Below are 21,776 nucleotides of genomic sequence, written 5' to 3'. Positions count from 1 at the left end.
GGCTAAGATATGGCTCCCAGTACCTTGTTGCCGAGACTTACCCTGTACTTCACTGTCTGATTCCCTTCATTTCAGTGGTTGACACTCACGTGATCGCCGTCTCACTCTCAATGGACGATCAGTCATGCTAAGGCAGAATCTACCCTCATCACTAGAAAAAGGTTGCATCAGGAGACGCAGGAGACGGATATCATCGGTGATGTGTGAGTGGCGTGCACTAATATTACACTGGGCTCCCTTCCGATTTCACTCTGGGTAGTAAGCTTCGAAAGATGACGTTCAGCCCTACATCTTTCAGTGATATAATTGAGGCCGAAATGAAAGAGCATAATTGGACAATGTTGTCAGTCGATACACTGCTGCTTATAAGCGCTGAGTTGCCGGAGACTTGTTTGGCTTGGATTTCATGCTTCTTCTGCGTAAACAAATTAATGCACGCTTTCCAGTACGCAGCCGTTCCAGACAAACTAAGGAACACACACCTGGACACAAGCAGCACCGCTCCAGTGTTATGTTGACACGTGAGTAAACTTGTAATGCTCGTCACCATTTAGTGATTAAGGCACTTGTTACTCAGTACTATAAACACGTTTGATGAAGCGTTACTATTTTTCGATTGAATGGGGTCAAGCAGGCCCAGGCCGTCCACTTAACGTATCTTAATACTGTCACGCCACGAAAGTGCTGCCAGTCATGGTATGACGCACTATATTCATGGAGCAAATTTACTTTCTTTAAAACTTTATGATCTGAAAATCCGACACCTTCCGGCGCTGACGAGTTATAGTGAATCCCTAATGCCTAATTTACCGCTGTCAGCCATCAACACAAAACGTTCAGTGCGTCTCTGCGGTCCTAGGAGCCCACGTTTAAAGTGATGCCCGTCGTTTTGTAGTTCTAGTCATTTGCGTTACGTACCGTTATTTTATATAATTTGTTTTCATTTCTCGTAGCTAAAATTTCATTAACAACAGTGAATTTTCTTTGACAATATACATCTATATCTCCATTCCAAAGCATGCCCAAGAATCACTATGGCAACTGAGAAAATTAAGATACCTCACGTTATCCTTTTTTTCTCAGATAAGAAGACTAAAAAATATTTCTTCATAATTTCTCCACAGAGGATAAAAATGGCAAACATTATAATCACAAATATTGCCAATAACGGATAACATACCTGAATCCACTATTTCCTTTAATTTGTAATTATTTTATATTTATTATTATTATTATTATTTTTGTTCAAGCAATAATGCCTGCGTATATTACAGAGACCTCAACGAAGCGTCGTTGTTATGGAACCTGAAGATCCGATATGACAGAGAGCTAATTTACGTAAGTATATACAGACGCCCATACAGTTTTATTACTACATAATTTATGATTATATCATAATGTAACCGTTTGCAAACAACTTTCCGACAGAGATATTTTATAGCACAGAGTGCCAGAAAATAATTACACCGTACATTCGCCCTAATCTTTCCTACATATTTCTATTGGTCGGTGGAATTTATTCCAGTTCTGGCCAAAACTTATATGCCAATGGCATCTGCTCTTTATTTCTTTTTTGTTTCGTCTGTAACACGAGAACGTGCTTAGTTAGTAGCTTGCCATGTTAACGGCAAAGCAAGCAAGATATAAATTGTCCTTTCCTTTGCGTAAATAATGCGTTATTCCACTGACTTTACATTCAATTGAGACATAATACCCGAAAAAATGGTTGCAGTGATTTGTATATAATGTATTTATTTTTTCGTGGTTTTTAGTGTTTAAAAAATAACGTCACTGTAAAACATAAAGATGCCATCGTGTATGTCGCAACCAGATATGAGGTATACAAAGAAAAATACTGTGGTTGCAATATGCTGAATGGACTATTAGCAGAAGTTGGTTAAGAGAACTGCAGCAAAGTTATCTCGATAATTGTACAGTTTTCAGAATGTGCTATTCGATTAGTGAAATCAATATATAAAATCGAGGTCTATTTCTCCTTGGACTAAATAATTTACGAAATACTAGTGAGAGTTCAGAGGATTTTTGTTTATCCCAGTGTCCATGCTTCCAGAGAAAATAACACTTTCTCCAATTTTTCCCCATACTTACAAACTTGTTTGAGTGAAAGATTCTAGGAGAATTAATATCAGTTGTGGAGAGTTTCTCAAAGAAAAATACTGTGGTTGCAATATGCTGAATGGACTATTAGCAGAAGTTGGTTAAGAGAGCTGCAGCAAAGTTATCTCGATAATTGTACAGTTTTCAGAATGTGCTATTCGACTAGTGAAATCAATATATAAAATCGAGGTCTATTTCTCCTTGGACTAAATAATTTACGAAATACTAGTGAGAGTTCAGAGGATTTTTGTTTATCCCAGTGTCCATGCTTCCAGAGAAAATAACACTTTCTCCAATTTTTCCCCATACTTACAAACTTGTTTGAGTGAAAGATTCTAGGAGAATTAATATCAGTTGTGGAGAGTTTCTCAGATGGAATCACGCTTTTCGGAATATGTGCGCCGCGGTGGACAAAAGTCTGAGTGGTTTGTAATTCAGCGCATAAAGACAAAAATGCATCAACAGTTAACATTCCAAGTCAAAAGAAGCAACTCTGGTCTCTTTGAAATGTATGTACCCGACATTAAACCCCAGTCCTTCATCCTTCCATTCCATTCGATTTCCGTAATTATAACTGAGGCTGTTGAACTGAGAAGCAATGAACTAGCCATTATTTTCTTGCGCTGAAAACAAAACGGCTGGTAATTTGATACGCTTCTCGTAGCAGCAGACCTCGAGCTATGATGATATTATTAAGAACATGGGCTGTATTAATGGTATAGCTGTACCTAAGTGGCTCGGAGAAAAGTAGCGAGGCCCGAAGTTGGAGGAAGACGAAAGTCTGCAGTATCAGCTTCCGCTTCTCCCACACAAGGAAAATGTCTGGTAATGTTGGCATTATTGAATATACTAAATCGAAAATTTGACAGAAAATCGCACGTTTATGTAAAAAATGAGGTTTCTCATGTCTGCTTGCCTCTGCTGGCCTTATTTTTTTTTATTTTTATGTTTTTTAATACGAGGGTTGCAACTTAAATAGTGGCAACTATTTATTCACAAGCGATACAACAGAGTTACATGTTTGCACCTGTTGCTATCCTTCAGTCAACCATCGTTGTGTAGAACCCGTTGCCAGCGATGTGGAAGGCGTAGTATACCGTTAGCAGAGCCTGTTCTGTTGATGGTGCGAATGGAGCGGTCTACTGTCTGTCGGATCTCTGAAACAGTTTTGAAACGAAGGCCACAAAGCCAAAACTGAAACGCCAGTCCAACGAATGGCGTCATTATGGGTCGCCGCGGAAGTCGAAAGTGCGTCAGAGCCCCAGTATGGTGAAAGTTACGGTGATTCTCGTGTACGACTGTGATGGTGTTATCCTAACGCATTACGTTCCTCAACGGCAGACCGTCAGTGGTCAGTATTACAGTTCGTTTTTGGAGCATCACCTGCTACCAGCTTTGCGAAAGAAGCGGCGACACTTTCTGCGCAAACCACCCATCATTTTGCACGACAATGCGCGGGCGCATACAGCGCAAGCTGTGGCTGCTCTGTTCGGTCGTTCGGACTGGGAGGTACTGTACCATCCACCTTACTCCCTGGACTTAAGTCTTTGTGACTTTGATTTAAGTCCAAAGATGAAGGCCGGCCGCAGTGGCCGAGCGGTTCTAGGCACTTCGGTCTGGAACCGCGCTGCTGCTACGGTCGCAGGTTCAAATCCTGCCTCGGGCATGGATGTGTGTGATGTCCTTAGGTTAGTTAGGTTTAAGTAGTTCTAAGTTCTAGGGGACTGATGACCTTAGATGTTAAGTCCCATAGTGCTCAGAGCCATTTGAACCATTTTCCAAATATGAAGGAACCACTTTGTAGAATTCGCTACAGAACTGTTCCAGAGATTCGACAGGCAGTAGGCGGCTCCATTCGCGCCATCAACAGTACAGGCTCTGCTAATGGTATACTATGCCTTCCAGATCGCTGAAACGGATTCTACACAACGCTGGTGACTACTTTGAAGGACAGCAACAGGTGCAAACATGTAACTTTTTGTATCGGTTGTTAATAAATAGTTGTCACTATTTAAGTTCCTATCCTCGTATATGACTGCAAATATCCATCTAGACGATTGTTATTCGTATCACCTGCGAGCGTAATGTAAACAGAAAACGTATGGCAAAGTTTTGTGTCGGGGGCTGTTTGCGGTTCGTTCTTAGTGAAAAATCGAACCAGTAAAGTCATTTCTAAAAAGAGTATCTCGACCCACCGAATATGTCTGTCGATTAGGTGTTGTCTACGAATCGAAGAAAAGTTTTGCAAGGAGTGTTCAAAATGTCGTCCAGAATTATCCCAGAAAGTGATAAAAATGTTAAATAACAATTATTGTGGCAGATGAAGACAGTCTGCGTCAGCTTCACCCTGAAGTTTTGTCATCAGGCCGGCGAATACGCAAAGCCTCATACGTGAGTGATATGTGTGGTCAGTGTGCGAACAGACCCTGAGTAAGTGGAAAGAGCTGGAAACCATTGATGGTGCCTGACACTTCTACTGGAAAGTCCTGGACTTTTGGTGCCAACCAGATTCGTGGAGGGACATGTTTACTGATTCCCCGATTCATATGGCTAACCAAGGGAAGATGCAAACGCGGTACATGAAAAACTTCTTAATTCTCTCAAGATAGTTGTTTGCTGTGGGTTGCACCATCAATGTATAACTTGTTGCATCTGCTTCTACACAGTTATCACCGCAGCCGCCCGTGTGGAAGTCTTAGTTAATTTAGTATATCACATGTGCGACTGTTACCTCTCCATTAGATATCTGTGGAAAGGTAACAAAACGATCAACCTGTGAGCAAAGAGGAAACTGGCTGTCTTACACTCCGTCATTTCGAAGAGACTTCCGCCATTTCACTGCCCAGTTACTTTTAAACCACACAATGACAACCATTCTAATATCATGGACATTACAAAATATGTGATTGTCTGGGCGCAAAGTTTGGCAATTTCATGCACATACGGTTTCATCATCTTTTACGGCGTTGTTACTTTCGTTGGTAGAAGTCGGAAAGACGAGTTCTTCTAGTTTCTATACGTCTGTTCCGTGTGGTTCAGTTTCCACTCATCCAGCACATAATGCAAACAAAGCCAGCGATGGCGGTGGTCAGTGTTCGGAGAACAGATTTAGCTGATATCTGACATCGCTGCTAGAATGTACAAGAGCAGAATGTCATTTCTGAAGCCACAGTAACCTTACAGTCTGGGATACCATTTTTTACGGAGTTTACTTTGCGATTATTGAACGGCAGTTCAGTGAAACTGTTCAATTAATTACAGATTACACCGTACTAAATATTTTTTGCTCCTTTATTCCTGGCGTGCTCGCATCGGAACTGTTTAGGGCCCTGTATGGAAGCTAGATATTTGTTTGAATGAAAATTTTTTTACCAAGATTATCCACTCTGAAATGCTCTTCATTCCTCTTAAACATCCTAGACCACTCCAGTGCTACTGTTGCAAGTGCAAGGAACGTATTTAAATACTGAAGGGTTTCACTGGAAGGAAACTTGTCTAACACACCAAGAGCTCTCTCAGGTTTTAGGCTTCTACGTTAAGTATATTATTCAAGCTGTAATATATTCGAGATGCGGCAGCAACACTTCTATGTAGACAAGTTTTACTGACTTCACACCCCACTATAATGAAATCTCTGTCACCACACATTACTTAGTGTATATTTTAAGAATTATATTAACAGTATGTTACAAAAAATTTTAATTCTACTTCACGAGACCTATGTGAGTATGCATTTTGAGTGCCTGACGCTGTTGTTAACATTGATTCTCTTCCGATTGCAGACCTACACTGGAAGTATCCTGGTAGCCGTCAACCCGTACAAAATGTTCGACATCTATGGCCTCGACATGGTCAAGAAATACGAGGGGCAAATACTCGGAACGTTGCCTCCGTAAGTATGCTGTCAGCTTTATCCATTTTTATAACTGTTTCTTCAAATGTTCTGTCCTACATTTAACGCACAAGAAATATCTCAACCTATTGTTACGAAGTGGCTTTATCTGTTAATATGTGATGATTAGATCTAGCATTAGTATTTCTTCTATTACATCATTTTTCTGGTGTGCTTTGTGCGTCTAATGCATTCCGAAACGGTGGATGTACAGTGACAAAATCTTTGGAAACATGTAAAAGCTACTATTAAAAAATGAAAGAAGGATAGATTTCGAAATAGTACGGTCGAGAGAAAGCTGTGATGGTTCAGAAGAGGGTAAATATCCGCTGGGACTATCGTAAGACTTTCCGAACTGCACAGGAACTGGAACACTCCCGCTTCGGCAGTCTCAAGGATACGAGAGGATTTGGGTAACTTCTTTCGACCGTACCATTTCAAATCTACCCTTTCTTCCATTTTTTAATAGCGGTTTTCATAGTTTCCAAAGTTGTTGTCATTGGACAACCGCCATTTCGCAATATGTTAGACGTAGAGCTCATGACGTAGTGACTGAGGAATGTGTCCCGTGACGCCACGGAAACTTTTCAGGCCATCAGTTTTGAAAAACCTCTGTCACGAGCGGCTCTGCCACACGGCAGATCGAATAGACGATCGTTATTAGTAGACGGTCACCCATCCAACTGCTAGCCAAGACAAGTCCGACAGCGTTGAACCCCAGTGATCTGACGGCAACCGGTACTACGACTGCGGCAAGCCGTTGGCCTTCCGTATGATACACAATGTCGGACTATTCATTAGCACCTAGAACATTAACTTCAGCCATCGACAAGAATTAACGCGTTTCTCAGGTCCATTTAAAACTGTAAAAAAGAACCTTCTGAGTTCGCCATACAAAATGTCCACTTTTTTGCTTTAGGTAGCCTAAAACTCTTCATATACGAAGATTCCTAAACTTTTCCATTTCAGCATTCCGAATACCTCTTGAGCCTGAGTTTCATTATGTTTCTACTTTGATTTAAGAAAATTGGTGAACGTATCCACTCTGTGATATCTTAATGTGATATCTTCACAGATGCTACTAGGCCTTTCTTCAAGCGGCAGTGCGTTGCACTTTCTCAAGAGAATGGTAACCAACGGTATAAGTTATTTTTTTTATAAAAAAAAGATTGTTATTCGGAACCTTATATCTGATTGTGTCAGTGAAATACCGACACCAGGAATGGCTGAAAGGGAAATTCAGTCATGGTCCGCAGAAACATACTGCAACGTAAGTGAACTGGTTGTTTCCTAAATAAAATCTAAAACGAAGAGTCCATAGGTATGTTACAAAGTCAAAAAGCTAGGGCATGTGACTTGCATTATTTTGCATATAAGTTTCAAAAAGTATTCGTATCCTAAAATATTTTCCGAAGACTTAAAAATGGCAGTATATTTACGCCGAAACAACCCAAAAGGCAACGATAAGACGATCTAAACGAAGTTTGGTGAATGCAGAAACTTTGCCTGATTTCCTTTGAGCTTGATGTAATTCGCTTTGCGACAGATTTATAAATGGCACTGTTTCCTGGCGAGAAAATCTTTCATCAACATCTTTGCCCCAAAATGGAATGACAATACAGCGTTACCCTTGTTCATTTATCTGAAATTTGATAACATTAGAGGTTAATACCTGCACGATAGCGTCCCACAATGTACTGATTTCGCGTAGAACTTATCGGAGAAAATGTAGCTCTTCTCTCACGTTATGAACTTAGTCCTCAAGCATTGGGTGATATAATAGAATCATTTTAGCTTGAAAATGTTGAAAACATTGTCAGGTACCTGCGTTTTGCGTCATACTGACAGATAATGTTTACTTTTTTCCCTTAATTTGTCTTTTGTAGTCACGAAAGACAAACGACACGTTAGCTTCATCTTACAGGTCTATAGCACTTAGGTTCCGTATTTCCTGAACAGGGACCAGCGTTGGCTTAAGGGGGTAGTCTAGGGTACTAATTTTATTTAGTTTAATTTTTAATTGGCTAAAAATGTTCACTGTAGAGCTGTTTTTAAGAGTAATTCTTATAAAGTGTGTCCATTAATGTTAAAGTATATTAAAACCGCTATTTATTATATGGGGGTCTGCCGTATCCAAGCGCACAATGCAGCCGATGTAATACTGTAATACTTACTGACGTAATAGGGATCTTCTTAATTTAGGATAGTATCATAGAGGGCATTAGTGTCAACTGCAATACTGTTCTCAACAAGATTTCTCATTATTCGCTTATGGTAAAGAATCTGAAGGCACATGCTTGTCATTTCGCTTGTTTTTTGTTCGAAGTAATAGCGCTTGAAAATGACAGATAAACGTATTTGTACGGATAGAAAAGATTCGAAAAATAATTCCAATCGTGCAAAAAACGCTTCGATTGGTAAGCGGCTTAATCGATTAATTTCGTCAAAACGATAGTGTTGCGACATCGGCGGAAAAAAGGCCAACTGCACGGTGCTGGCATTGCCGATTAAACGTTTGTTCAATTTCAATATTGAAAAAACACAAGTTGATACTTTTTTTCAAAGCACATGTTTCAAGTTGTCTGAAGCTATAACTCGTGAAATACACATGCAGTTACATTATCCATCTTTTTAGCTTTTGAGTCGGCGTTATTTCTACTGTAGTACCTAGGATTTTTCGCGATATATTTTAATTTCCATCTTTTGGTACAGGTTAATAAAGGCATTCTTGAAAAAAAAATCGACTTTTATTTCAGTGTGCCGCCAATTTGTCAAAACCCATTATTTTTTAAGGTATCCCTACGTACTACGTTCGACGATATCATCAGTTTCAAAACAGTTTTCAAAGTTTTGTTCTAGGTTGAAAATTGTAGCGTTCAGAACTCCCACCAACTTCGCACTCCGCGAAGGTCTTTCGTCGATTTCGTGTGGTGTCCTCTGGGTGCAACTTTCTCACTTAAAATATAAGTAATACGATCTTAAGAGTATACAAAAAGGTATAAAGTCAGTTTTGTAATTTGTTTGTGCATCTGTCGTATGCACTTTGGTTCCCCTTCAAGACTTCGCCACAAGTCACCTGTATTTCTCCAACTAGCTGCAGACCCTCCAAGTATTTTGTCATAAATTTAATAAGTGTAATTATTTTGTGTTAGTGGCTTTATTATTATAAAACAAAACACTTTTTTAGTTTTCCTGTTTGAGAAGCCTACATAGAAGAAGCAAAAAAAAAAAAAAAAAAAAAAAAACAGAAGACAAAATCCGGGAATTTAAAGTTGAATGGCATAAGATCTTCGCGTTTATTCAAAACTTAAATGGCCTTTCGAAATTCACATTTGTTAGGGAAAATTGGTTTATAACAAGAAATCGAATCTGGGGAGACATTTCGCAGCGGAACACGTGTCATTTAATACTAAATACACTTATCAGCCAGAACATTATGATCATCTAGCTAATTACCTGTATGTCCGCCTTTGGCGGCGACGCGTTATGGCATCGAAGCAATGAGGGCTTTGTAGGTTGCTGGAGGGAGTTAGCACCACATCTGCACACAAAAGTCACCTAACTCCCGTAAATTCCAGGGAAGGGTTCGATGAACTCTGACGCCACGTTCCATCGCATTCCAGATGTGTTAGATCGGGTTCAGATCTGGCGAGTTCAGAGGCCAGCATATCAACTACAATTCGTCACTATGTACCTCGAACCACAATCCTGGCCTTGCGACATAACGCATTATCTTGTTGAAAAATGCCACTGCCGCGGGAAACATGGTCGTCATGAATGGGTGTACATGGTCTGCAACCAGTGTACAATCCTCCTTAGCCGTCATGGTGCCTTGCATGAGCTCCCCTGGACCCATAGATTCCCGGTTGTATGTTCCTCAGAGCATACTGGATCCGCCGCCAGCGTATCTCCTCCCGCAGTACAGGTGTTAAGGACCTGTTCCCCGGGAAGACGATGAATTCGTGCCCTCCCGTCGTCATGATGAAGAAGGTATCGGGATTCATCAGACCATGCAACACACTGTCATTGCGACAATGTCCAGTGCCGATGGTCACGTGCCCATTTCAGTCGAAGTTGCCGATGTCGTGGTGTTTAACGCTGGTCGTCGGCTGCGGAGGCCCATAGTTAACAGTGTTTGGTACGCTGTGTGTTGAGACGCATTTGTGCCTGCCAGCATTAAAGTCTGATGTTATTTCCGCCACAGTTCGTCGCCTGGTCTGATTTACTAGTCTGCCCAGCGTACGATGTCCGATATCAGTAATGAGGGGTGACCGGCCAACCCTACGTCTGGTCGCGGTATCACCTTAACTTCGCCACGTGTTGAAGATGTTCACCACAGCACTTCTCGAGCACCCGACAAGACGTGCAGTTTCCGAAATGCTCGTGCCGAGCCTCTGGGCCATCGCAACCGCCCCTCGGTCACACTCAGATAGATCGCGCGCCATCCCCACTCTACACGCGGACAGCACGATCACTGATACTACATGCACCGTGCGCGTGATTGACTAGCAGTCATTCCTCGCCAGGCGACGCTGCTGCCGCCTGGGCGGGTTTATATCGATAGTAGATCTGTGGTCATAATGCTCTAGCTGATCAGTGTATTCTGACGGCGATACAAGAAAGAAATCAGTTGATGAACTTCAGGAGAGTCCAGAAAATAATCGAGTTCTATATTTAATTACTGGATGCAATCTTCCAATAGTGTTAACATTACAAGTTTTGTGATTAGCCAAGAGATTGCTAAGACAGGAAAGCCATACATACACGGTAAATAGTTGTTTTATATATGCACCCACAGAACTGTTTCGGTATTTTAAGAACAAAGCAGATACTCTTTAAAAAATTGAAGATTTACGACTGTCTGCTAAAACAGTGAAAGACAGAACAGTCAAAATGTTTTTTGCATATCATCAACCGGCAATTCGAAAATGTTAAATTGCGTCCAGCTTTATGAACGGCTGCTGACGAGTCTTGTGACGTAAATGATAGAAGGCAAGTTTCACTTTTTTATGATTTATTTCATCTACACGTCCTAAAGAAGAACTTTAAGACTATTTCCACTCAATAAAAATATCACGTTCAACAGTTGGGGCAGAGAGTATGACTGTTTATTTTGAAAGAAAAATAACCACTGCATCGTTCATCAAGAAGTGCTTTGTGTGCAGAAATTTCCAGAAGAAGTTTGCAAAGTTATAGATCGTGTGATTAAGGTTATCAAGGCAATTATAGTTAAATCTCTTAATCATCGCCAATTTAAAGAAATTTTAGCTGAAACGAAGAGTGAGTATGCAGATCTTCTGCTGCATAACAATATATGTACGTTATCGAGACGAAACATTTCGAAGTGTTCCACCTCCTTATTAACAGGTTCTGCTTGGTCGTACTGTATCGAGAACTAACGAATGATCATGGAACCGCCGGCCTCGGTGTCCGAGCGGTTCTAGGCGCTACAGTCCGGAACCGCGGGACTGCTACGGTCGCAGGTTCGAATCCTGTCTCTGGCATGGGTGTGTGTGATGTCCTTAGGTTAGTTAGGTTCAAGTAGATCTAAGTTATAGGGGACTGATGACCTAAGATGTTAAGTCCCATAGTGCTTAGAGCCATTTGAACCATTTTTGATAATGGAACCAAAAATTTTATATCATGGTAGACGTTACGTCCTCAACTTAACCGTAAACTACAGGGGAAAAGAATCACAATCTTTTCCTGTGTTAGAAGAAGTTATTTCATTTGAAAATAAATCTCTTTTTGCAACAAATTTTGAAAGAGAAACATTGATTCACTTTCCAAGCCTGTTGTAATATCGTCATAAAATATAAATATGTAATGTCGAGTATTGAGAAAGTTATGTTGGGATGGCTTGGACGTATAGAGAGGATGAACGAAAGCAGTTGGGAAAAAAAAAATTATACAAGACGATTGTGGAAGAATGAGTTGGAAAGGTTTAACCTCAGTGAGTGTGTGTCAGTCAGATAGTGGACAGTTTTAGCAGAGGCCAGCGTAGGAATACTCAAATTAAGTTAATTACAGTGTACCTACTTATAAAGCTTCAGTTAAAAAATTTTACTCTCAGCAAAAATTTCAATAGTTGTACTATTGATATTTGACACTGGTGAGTAAGGGTTGACCAGCAACTACTTACCTACGCAATGATTTACAAGTTGCTGGTTCCATCTTCAGCTTTTTCGCAATTTTAATTAAATTAAACTTAAATTAAAACATTTTCAATTAATCCACTTGACAAGAGAGCGCGAAGAATAACGTGGACGGTAGATTCCCAACCGGCAGAACACGCGTGAGGAGAGCGGTAGTGGTGCGGGTTACAGGCAGGCGCTGTTGAGGGAAATGCCGAGCGCTGGAGAAAAAGTGCTGTTCTTAACCGTAGACTGCGCTCACATTTTTTGTGAACATATTATGTGGGCCCCTCCATGTCTACACTTGCGTGAAGACCATTCAAAAAGATGTCACCTCAGCTTTGGTTAGTATCTAAAAAGATTTCTGCAGAAAATGAAACAAACACAACTGAGTTTACACAGTGTAATCTCTCTAACATGTTTTGCAGACGCAATTGCGAGAGAATCCTGAAACAGTGGTTTATTAAATTTATTAAGCGAGGAACTGAGGAAAAGTGAGGTCAATAGCTTATGAAAAATCAGATCCTTGGTACGGAAAGAAATGTGTAACTGTAATGTCTTCACTTATGTTGTTCCGAAACCTAACGCATTTCTCGTTTTACCAGCTATCTATGACCCTTAAAAATTACATTCTTTCATCGAAAAAGTCTGTAGTTAGTGCAATAACACGGTGGATAATTAACTTTTGGATAGTAACCGTATTTCAAGATACTCTCTCTTTCTCGTGCTATCATATACCAAAATCTTATTTCGATATCTCCAACGATATATGAAATATTAGGACTGTTGCGAATATTTCATTCTGGCTTTATCGCTGGCGCACGCGATCGCAAATGATTATGCTACATCACATCAGTTTCCTTGAGATTGGCGATGGACAAGACCTCCACCTGAGTCTAAAGAAAAATTCAATATGTTAGCTAAATTTCATACACAGCAACATATCATGTAAAACGCACCAAACGTAAAATCGTAGGGACCTCTATTCTTCATTGCAAACTTTTTTCAAATTTCGTGCCGTGGCTTGTTTACATGCAAATATCACTGTAACTATGACCATTAACGAAATGATGGACATATATCTGAAGCTGACATATAATGCTATAAGCAACGCAAAAATGATTTTCTTTATCGAATAGTTTCTGTAAAATCGTTTGAAAAAGAACGGGGCCCCGAATCAACTTAGTCAACGGTTTGGACGAAAATTGGTCGCTGCGCGGACTCTAAAATTGTTATTCTCTTTTATACACTGACACAAATGTAAGCACACTCTTACCAGCTAAAGCGACAAGAACACTAAAACTCTAAGATGACATAAAGTACTTGTGTACGAAAACTGAGAAAATTTCTCAATGAGTTGGGAATATAATTATCAGTCTTGCTTAGAACCTGAGAGATTCTAACCGCCTATCATAAAGGCGAATAAGAAAGTATGTAGCCTTATTCAAGGCTTAATTATTTAATTAGTTTAAAATCGATCCAAAGTTGAAAATAAGAAAAACAAGTTTTCTTCTTACCGGAGAGGAATTATCATCTAGTTGCGTGAGACTTTTGAGACGTCATTATAGAATTCACAGTCAATACATCCTCAGATCTCCTCAGTCTCATTTCCAAGAATAAACGGCTGGTCAATAAAAAGGTGCAATACCATTGTGCAATATTTACTCTGCTTCGGAATGCTGGACAGTCAAGACGCTGCTGCTCTATACTGTGGCGAGCAGAAAGAAGGAACACGGATGAGAAACTGTTTCACTCACGAAAATGTGTCCAAAGAATTGTAGTTGAACGAAAAAAGACTATCATAACCGTTTATGCATTGATGGTCCAACATTTGATACATGGCGCTGCAGTCCGGAACCGCGGGACTGCTACGGTCGCAGGTTCGAATCCTGCCTCGGGCATGGGTGTGTGTGATGTCCTTAGGTTAGTTAGGTTTAAGTAGCTCTAAGTTCTATGGGACTTATGACCTAAGATGTTGAGTCCCATAGTGCTCAGAGCCATTTGATACAATTATTGTTCCCGCGACCATAAACAAAACACTATATGCAGAGACGCAGTTCCAAGAAATCATCGGTTATCTATTACTTTACGATAACTTGCTACTTGCAAATCTTTGGAAGACATGAAATTTACAAGTGCAATTTCACTTCAAAGTATTTGGGGAATGGCTACGGAAACCTTCATGCAACAATGAAAGCGCTAAAGGATTATATTCGAGTAAATAATGTAGGCCCATAGGCTGCACTAGGTCACATTGAAAATGTTTGGTTTGGTTTGGATCAGTTTTACAAACAAAAATGAGAACAGTTGAAAAGCCGTTATGCAATGTTTGTAATAATGTAGTAGTAGTAGTAGTAGTAGTAGTAGTTTATTCATCCAGAGACAATTTACATTGCATGGATTTCGTCAAAAAATACATAGTATATATATACACACATATAGGGTGAACAATACTATACAAAATACAGATGTGCATAGTGGACTACATAACATCAGACCACATTGAAATAGCATGTACAACTTTAATTATTTACATTGATGTATGAGAAAGACTTTTTACATGGAATACACAGTTGACATTTAGATATAACACATACAATTCTAGCACTTTTGTACATATTATTTATTTAGATCATAGCAACAGTCAGATAAAAATTACTATTGGCACAGAGTACATCAATATAATTGTTTAGTATGAAGCTATTCCAGGTATTCTTTTACACTATAATAGCAGTTGGTCATTAAAAATATGAATACCGCTTCTTTAAATGAAGACAATTTTTTTATTTCTTTTATCTTTACCGGTAGTTTGTTATACAATCTGCTTCCTTGTATGTTTGTTTGTTTCTGCGCCAAAGCCTTGTTAACTCTTTTTATATGAATGTCATTGCACTTTCTTGTGTTGTAAGTATGTAGATCCGAGTTGGATTGGAAATTGTTAATATTTCGTTTTACATTAATTACGCTTTTTTGTATATAGAGGCACGGTAGGGGTAGAATATTCAGCTGTTTAAATAATTGCTTTGAAGGAGTTAGCCTTGAACTGTTGGTAATTATTCTAACAGCTCGTTTTTGTAGAGTGAAGATCGTTTTGAGATTTTTCTTACTATGACCCCAGAAGATGAGGCCATAGGCAATAGCAGAATGTATATAAGCAAAGTAAACAGCTCTGCTACATTCCCTACTACATACAAAGCTAATAACGCGTAAAGCAAAGCAAGCAGAGCTTAACATATGCGAGAGATACAGGATATGGGATTTCCAGTCTAAATTTTCATCTATATGTACACCTAAGAATTTTGTGGTAGCAACTCTCACAGTTTCTTTATTTTGTATTCTAAGATCTAGATCAGAGTGTGACTTTGCTTTCCTGTAATGGATATAATTAGTTTTAGAGATATTTATGGTTACTTTGTTCACTTCAAACCAATTTTGCAAATATTCTATAACTCTGGTTGCAGATGTTGGCAATACCCGGTTTATGTCAGTTACTACAATGTTTGTGTCATCCGCAAACAGGGTTATATGAGTACCATTTACTGGAATCTTGATATCATTTATGTAAAGAAGAAATAGGAGAGGTCCTAGAACACTCCCCTGTGGTACCCCTATTGGCACAGTCTGAATATCCGATCTGTAAACAATACTTTGGTTTTTACTGTTTGTTGTTGCAATTTCTACTACCTGTTTCCTATTATGGAGATATGACTGAAACCACTTTTTAGCTACTCCTCGTATACCGACATATTCTAATTTGTCTAGCAGGATATGATGTTGGACAGTATCGAATGCCTTTGAGAGGTCCAAATTTATTCCTATTGTACTGTTGTTCTTATCTACCCCCGTTACAATATTTTCAATGAATTGGGTGATGGCTGACTCTGTACTCATTCCTCTGCGAAAGCCGTGTTGGTTTACAGACAATAGATTGAATTTCTCGAGGTAATTTGTAATTCTGTTTTTCATGACTGTCTCTATTACTTTTGAAAATACCGATAATAAAGCTATTGGTCTATAGTTTCCCACTTAATGTATATTGCCCTTTTTATACAATGGTTTTACTTTTGCAATTTTTAATCGTTGTGGAAAGACACCTTCTGAAAATGATATGTTTATGATGTGTGAGAGTGGGTCTGATATGACACTAGCACATCTCATCATGACTGAGCAAGGTATCTCGTCAATCCCTAAGGACATTTTATTCTTCATTGTTTTTATTATTCGATTAACTTCCAATTTGTTTGTGGGAGGTAACAATAATGAATTAACACTTTGTTCTTCTGGGATTGATGTTCTACTAATCTTAGAACAATTTTTACGCAGATTGAGTGGACTATTTATGAAGTAGTCATTAATGTGATTTTTCTCTGTGTATGCTGATTTGCATATCGATCAATCTTTTGTTTTTATAAGGTAACATAGAAACACAGTGCAGAGGAGTGAAGGAATTTGCTAAAAAGGAACAGGATATTCCTAGAACTCTGTAACCAGCTTTGAATGTCAGTGGAGAATACGCGTTATTGTTGCAAAACATGCGTTTATATATTATTGCGTAACCTCTCAATCCAGTCCTGTAACTTTCAATATCATTTCACATTGCTTTACAATAAATTTATTGTCACTTTAGATTACACTTTTAAACTTATTCATAATCGGTTTAAGCTTCAGTAACTACGTTAAAAAATAATATGCTTTGCCAATTCTCGACGGTAACTGTTTCAGGAGTCTTGCTCTTGTGTACTAATCACTGTGCTTTCAATAATTGCTTTCCTTGCGCAACACAGCTGATGTACCAACTTGCTGGAAATAGAAATGTTACGTTCAGTAAAGCAAAGTTCGTTTGGATCAGTTTAGAGTCGACTGTAGCATTTAGTGGATTCTTTATATGGCTTTATACTGCGGATTGAAACAAGTCTTAATTATTAAGAAATACGTGCTGATTTCATTGTAGTTACAATGCATCCGGCTCCAAGACGAAAGCTTCGTGCTACTGCGACAGCACGCACTAGAGTAAAAAATCGCACAAGTGTTGTTAGTAAACGAAACTGAAATCGTCTTGACATGTTAAATACATGTCCCAACTGCAGCTATTATGCACAGTTATCGCAAGGACAGGAAACAGTACAAAATACAGAAAAAACACCGTGCTACAAAGTAACACATCAGACAATAATGGCTCCTTCACACAATACTGGCCAGTGGATAAAGTTCGCCTCAATCAATAATAAATGACTACTTGCCGAAGCTCTCAGATTTTAGCGACTCCCATCAATTCAGGAGTAGAGAGCGGCCGGCCAACTTAAAACACAAACGCATTTCAGTGTAGCTTGCGTCACGCCACTAATGAGCCAAAAGTAATTAATATTGACCTTCTGTTTAGCTTATGAGAGATGCAACTGACTTTGTAATTTTGGCCATATGTTAATAAAGCAAAAAATGTGGCATTATGAAACTGGCTGATGTTGGTTTCATGCCACAGAAGCGAAGTGCTTCAGGTTTCCGTAATTTTGGCCTTATTTGATTTATTTTTTCTGATAGCCCAGTGTTATCACCAATCTCTATGTACATGTATTGCAATGTGAAATAGTTAATGCTGGGAACGAACCATGTTGCAAAATAAGGTACAAATAACACTGTATTTCAGCACCATTTGTCAATTCACAAACATGAGAACATAAATGTACTGTAACCTACCCATGGGTATGTTATGGTTTACTTAAATGTGCATGTGTTGTTCTAGGCACCTGTTTGCTGTTGGCGCTGCAGCTTACAGTCATCTCCACAAAGAAGGAATGCCACCTGAAAATCAGGTTGTAGTCATCTCAGGAGAGAGTGGTTCTGGAAAGACTGAATCAACAAAATTGGTTATGCAGTATCTAGCTGCTGTGAATAAAGCACCTTCAAATCTGATAACTGAACAGATTTTAGAAGCATCACCACTGCTTGAGAGTTTTGGAAACGCCAAGACAGTGCGAAATGACAATTCATCACGGTTTGGAAAATATCTCGAGGTTCACTTTAAAGAGTAAGTTATGTTGTTTAATTGAAATATTATATTTGAGAACTACATTAGCAACTTTTACAGAAGTTAATACACTACAAATTATTCCACCTCTACATACGAAAGTCAAATTTTAAAACTGCTAGCTAACCAACTGAAAATAAAAGCTGTTGATAGTAGAAACTTGACGTTTTCAAAGCAAATGCTTTATCCCAGAAATTATTTTCTGTTTCTCATGCAGAAGGAGTGACAGTTTTAAAAGTGCAATGCTTTGCTTTTAGCAGAGTGACAAGACTAATTACACTGATCAACAACAGACAGACCTCTTTTCAGTTACAAGAAACTGGGAGATAAATGGCTCATGAATCCAGATCTAAGTTCAGAATTTCTGTATTGGCCTCAGTTTTCATGTAATAATAGGCTCTGTAAGTGTTTACTTGTATTATAAGTTTCAGGCAAAATGGCATGCTCTCACAACAAGACTTCCAAATGTAAACAACAGAAAAACATCTCAGTACACAGAGAAGTGAGTAAGTTAAGAGAAAAGTAAAGAAAGAATAGTATCCAAGAAGTGTCTTGGTGGAACCATCCTCCATGTTTGTCATTAACAGTACCAAGTTTATCTGGGAACAAGTCCAAATCATGGTTCAAGGAATGTAGTTTAAGTGACATATTAAATCACTTTTTTTTTCTCAGCTAAATGAGGACACGTGAAATTTTGTCCTTGGTTTTCATAAAGGTTTTGACAAGACCCAATTTAATGTGTAGCTAAGTTAGGTAAACATTTTTGGGAACAACAAGAGAAGTGTCCACAATATTCTTGTGTTCAGTAAGCAGTTCATTCAGAGAAGACCTTTTTTCCCATATTGGTGTTTCTTTTTCCATCTCTGCTGTTCTACTCGCATAGAATGCAGCAGTGCCTTATACATCTGAGCTGCATGCCAAGAAGAATTCTAATTACATTGAGACTCCCACATATAGACCATTTGTATTTCTCATATTGTATATGTGTGAGCAATAGTTTAATGTTATCATATGCCTCCTCAGATTAACTTAATGGGCAATCAGAACAGAAGGAAATTTGTTCTCATTGTTGACAAATATTGCTTTCAGACTAATTTGCTGGAAAATATTAACAAGACTCAGCAATTTACACTGATGTCCATAATGGGCTCATATCATGACAAAAAGAGTCACTTATTTCTGTCAGAGAAAATTACAGTCTATGTTGTGGTTTGCTGCCTCTCTAAAAATCATGGGAAAAGCAAAGTAGGCTATATGTGATGTGAACCTTTTAACCAACCTGTCAGGAGTGTAGTACAGGATGAACAACATGTGTGTGGGAGGGGGGAAGCAGTTCTTACCTTGGCCATTAATCTTACCCCGAAGTTTACGGCATACTTCTGCTAGAGGATTAAGTTTCTATTTTCATGATTTCAGAGATTCTCTCCACAGACGTAATGAGAAGAATTTTTACTACTTACTCTGGTATTTTACTATTAACAGCATTTCGTGTTACGAATTAACAGAAAACACGTATCACAAGCCTTCAAAAACTTAAAATGATAAGCAGTCATTTCCAGCCATTGTCAGATGTCTGAATTCTAAGATGTAAGTGACATTAAACAGAGTGTGATTCTACATGTTCAAGTGTGACTTGTTGGCAGGGCTGCCAAACCACCCTAATTTCCTGGAAGTGGATTTCCGAACTGAGAGTCAAGTATGCTGATTCCTCGTACTTATTTAAATTATTTTTTACCAGTTAAATATCCAGAATGCCTAAGTTAAGACATAAAAGAATAACCAATATAGGTGTTTTCAAGGATTTTGATAAATAGAGTGCAGAATGTAACAAGGAAACTGAGTCTGATAGCCAAAAAATGATTTCATTTTCCAATTCAGCACCCATGACCTAGCAAAGAATACCATTCACATTCTTTGCAACAAAAATGTTGTTGATCAGTGTTGTCTGGAGCTAATTTCTTCAGATCACGTCATCCTAATCCTCCATTTTGGTGTTTAATGTATTACATAGATCTGCTTCACTTAATCCAATCATTATATATGAGTTTCTGATGTTGTTTCTGTAGTCTGTGTCCATATTCTCCTTGTTGGGAGTAGTCCCTTCTTATGTATGTTTATTTTGGCTTGTAGTGTTGTTTTGTTCCTTTCCTTGTTATAAATTTGGCTTTTTAAAAAAGTTTGAAAGTATGTGCTCTGTACTCAGTCTTCCCTTGTTTTGGACAAGATCTCTAAATTCTATGTACTACCTTTCATTATTTGACTCTTCTTGAGATTAAGTTGAGATTTTATTTTCTGACATTCTGAATGTTTATACCTATTTTATTGTCATTCTAAAAGAAGATATTTACATTTATAATAAGGTCCATTTTCTGGTGCCACAGCCATGTTCTTAATGTGTAAGATGAATAATTCCACTGTGACTATTTAATGCTCATTGAATATTCTGTAAGGTGTAATGCATCAGTCATCATGCCCATTTTCAAGCACATTTCAGAACATTCAGAGCCAGTTCATGTACTTCCAAGTACTGCAACATCGGGTTACAGCAGTGTGTAACAGATAGTTAAATTTGAATGTGAAGTAAGTGGCAAATTGAACTGTAGAAACATTAAAAATTTCAGTGGTGTAATAATTGGAGCCAAAATCACTGAGTACCTGTTAGAGAAGTCACGCATAGTGACTCAAGCACCGGAAGAACGTAACTATCATGTCTTTTATGAGATGTTACGTGGACTTCCATCAGACCAACGAGAAAAATATGGTCTTCTCTCGCCTGACAAATACTTCTACCTCAACCAGGTCAGTGAATTAAAATATTGCTATTATGACTAAATAATTTATAAAAAAAATGTGTAATCAGGTTATATTATGAGCTCTTGATTGTATCCTGAATTAACAGCAGTTTATAAAAAGTTGTATGAAATTACCTACACATTTGCTACAGGGAGGCAATGTTGAGATTGATGGCAAGGCAGACAATGAAGATTTCCAGTCGCTTCTGTCAGCAATGCAGGTTTTGGGTCTTTCCTCAGAAGAGCAAGATACAATTTTCAAGATACTTGCTTCAGGTAAAAATTTCTTATCTATAAAAGATAAAGTAGGTTTGCTGTATTGCTTTGATATATAAGATCAACAGTAATTTTACAGACATTATTCTTTAATCACACATTAACATAATGTATCTGCAAATGAAAACTGAATATTTATCTTTCTTCAATCAGATTTTCATATTTCAGTACAAATTCAATGGAACTGAATTATTTTCAGTCTCGTTTTTGTGTGATTGGGAGGGTGTATATCTGTAATTTGCTGAATGTGAAAAATATTTGATCATTAAGAATGCTGCATAGCTGTTGTGTGTGGATGTACTCCAAAGTGGTATTTCTGTTCTGTTTTCACCTATCTTCCAAATTTGAAGTGACATCAGTGTGCTTATATTTTTGTATAAAATATATTTCTTAATATGAGACACAGAGACAGCTAGAAAAAATGATAAATTGTGTAGCTTTGAATAGTCTTTTGCAGTACACACTCATGAGCGCATGCACACCACACAGAGGAGGTAGGATGGGGGGAGGGAAGGAGGAGTCACAGCAAGAGGTTTGTG

At 38.5% G+C, this 21,776-nt stretch overlaps 1 protein-coding gene across 1 annotated transcript in view; it reads left to right on the top strand.

Annotated features, from left to right (window-relative positions):
* The window catches only part of LOC126457445 (unconventional myosin-XV), a 945,978-nt gene that overhangs the window by 558,182 nt on the left and 366,020 nt on the right, over window positions 1–21,776 (top strand). Inside the window, exons 5-9 of the mRNA XM_050093727.1 lie at window positions 1,275–1,338; window positions 5,901–6,010; window positions 17,885–18,169; window positions 20,791–20,968; window positions 21,114–21,237. Of these exons, the coding sequence (XP_049949684.1) occupies window positions 1,275–1,338; window positions 5,901–6,010; window positions 17,885–18,169; window positions 20,791–20,968; window positions 21,114–21,237 (761 nt within the window). The remainder of the gene's footprint in view (window positions 1–1,274; window positions 1,339–5,900; window positions 6,011–17,884; window positions 18,170–20,790; window positions 20,969–21,113; window positions 21,238–21,776) is intronic.

This window comes from Schistocerca serialis, chromosome 2 (assembly GCF_023864345.2).
Source record: "Schistocerca serialis cubense isolate TAMUIC-IGC-003099 chromosome 2, iqSchSeri2.2, whole genome shotgun sequence".
Taxonomy (NCBI): domain Eukaryota; kingdom Metazoa; phylum Arthropoda; class Insecta; order Orthoptera; family Acrididae; genus Schistocerca; species Schistocerca serialis.
Note: the sequence above shows the minus strand (reverse complement) of the source record. Positions and strands in the feature narration are given on the sequence as shown.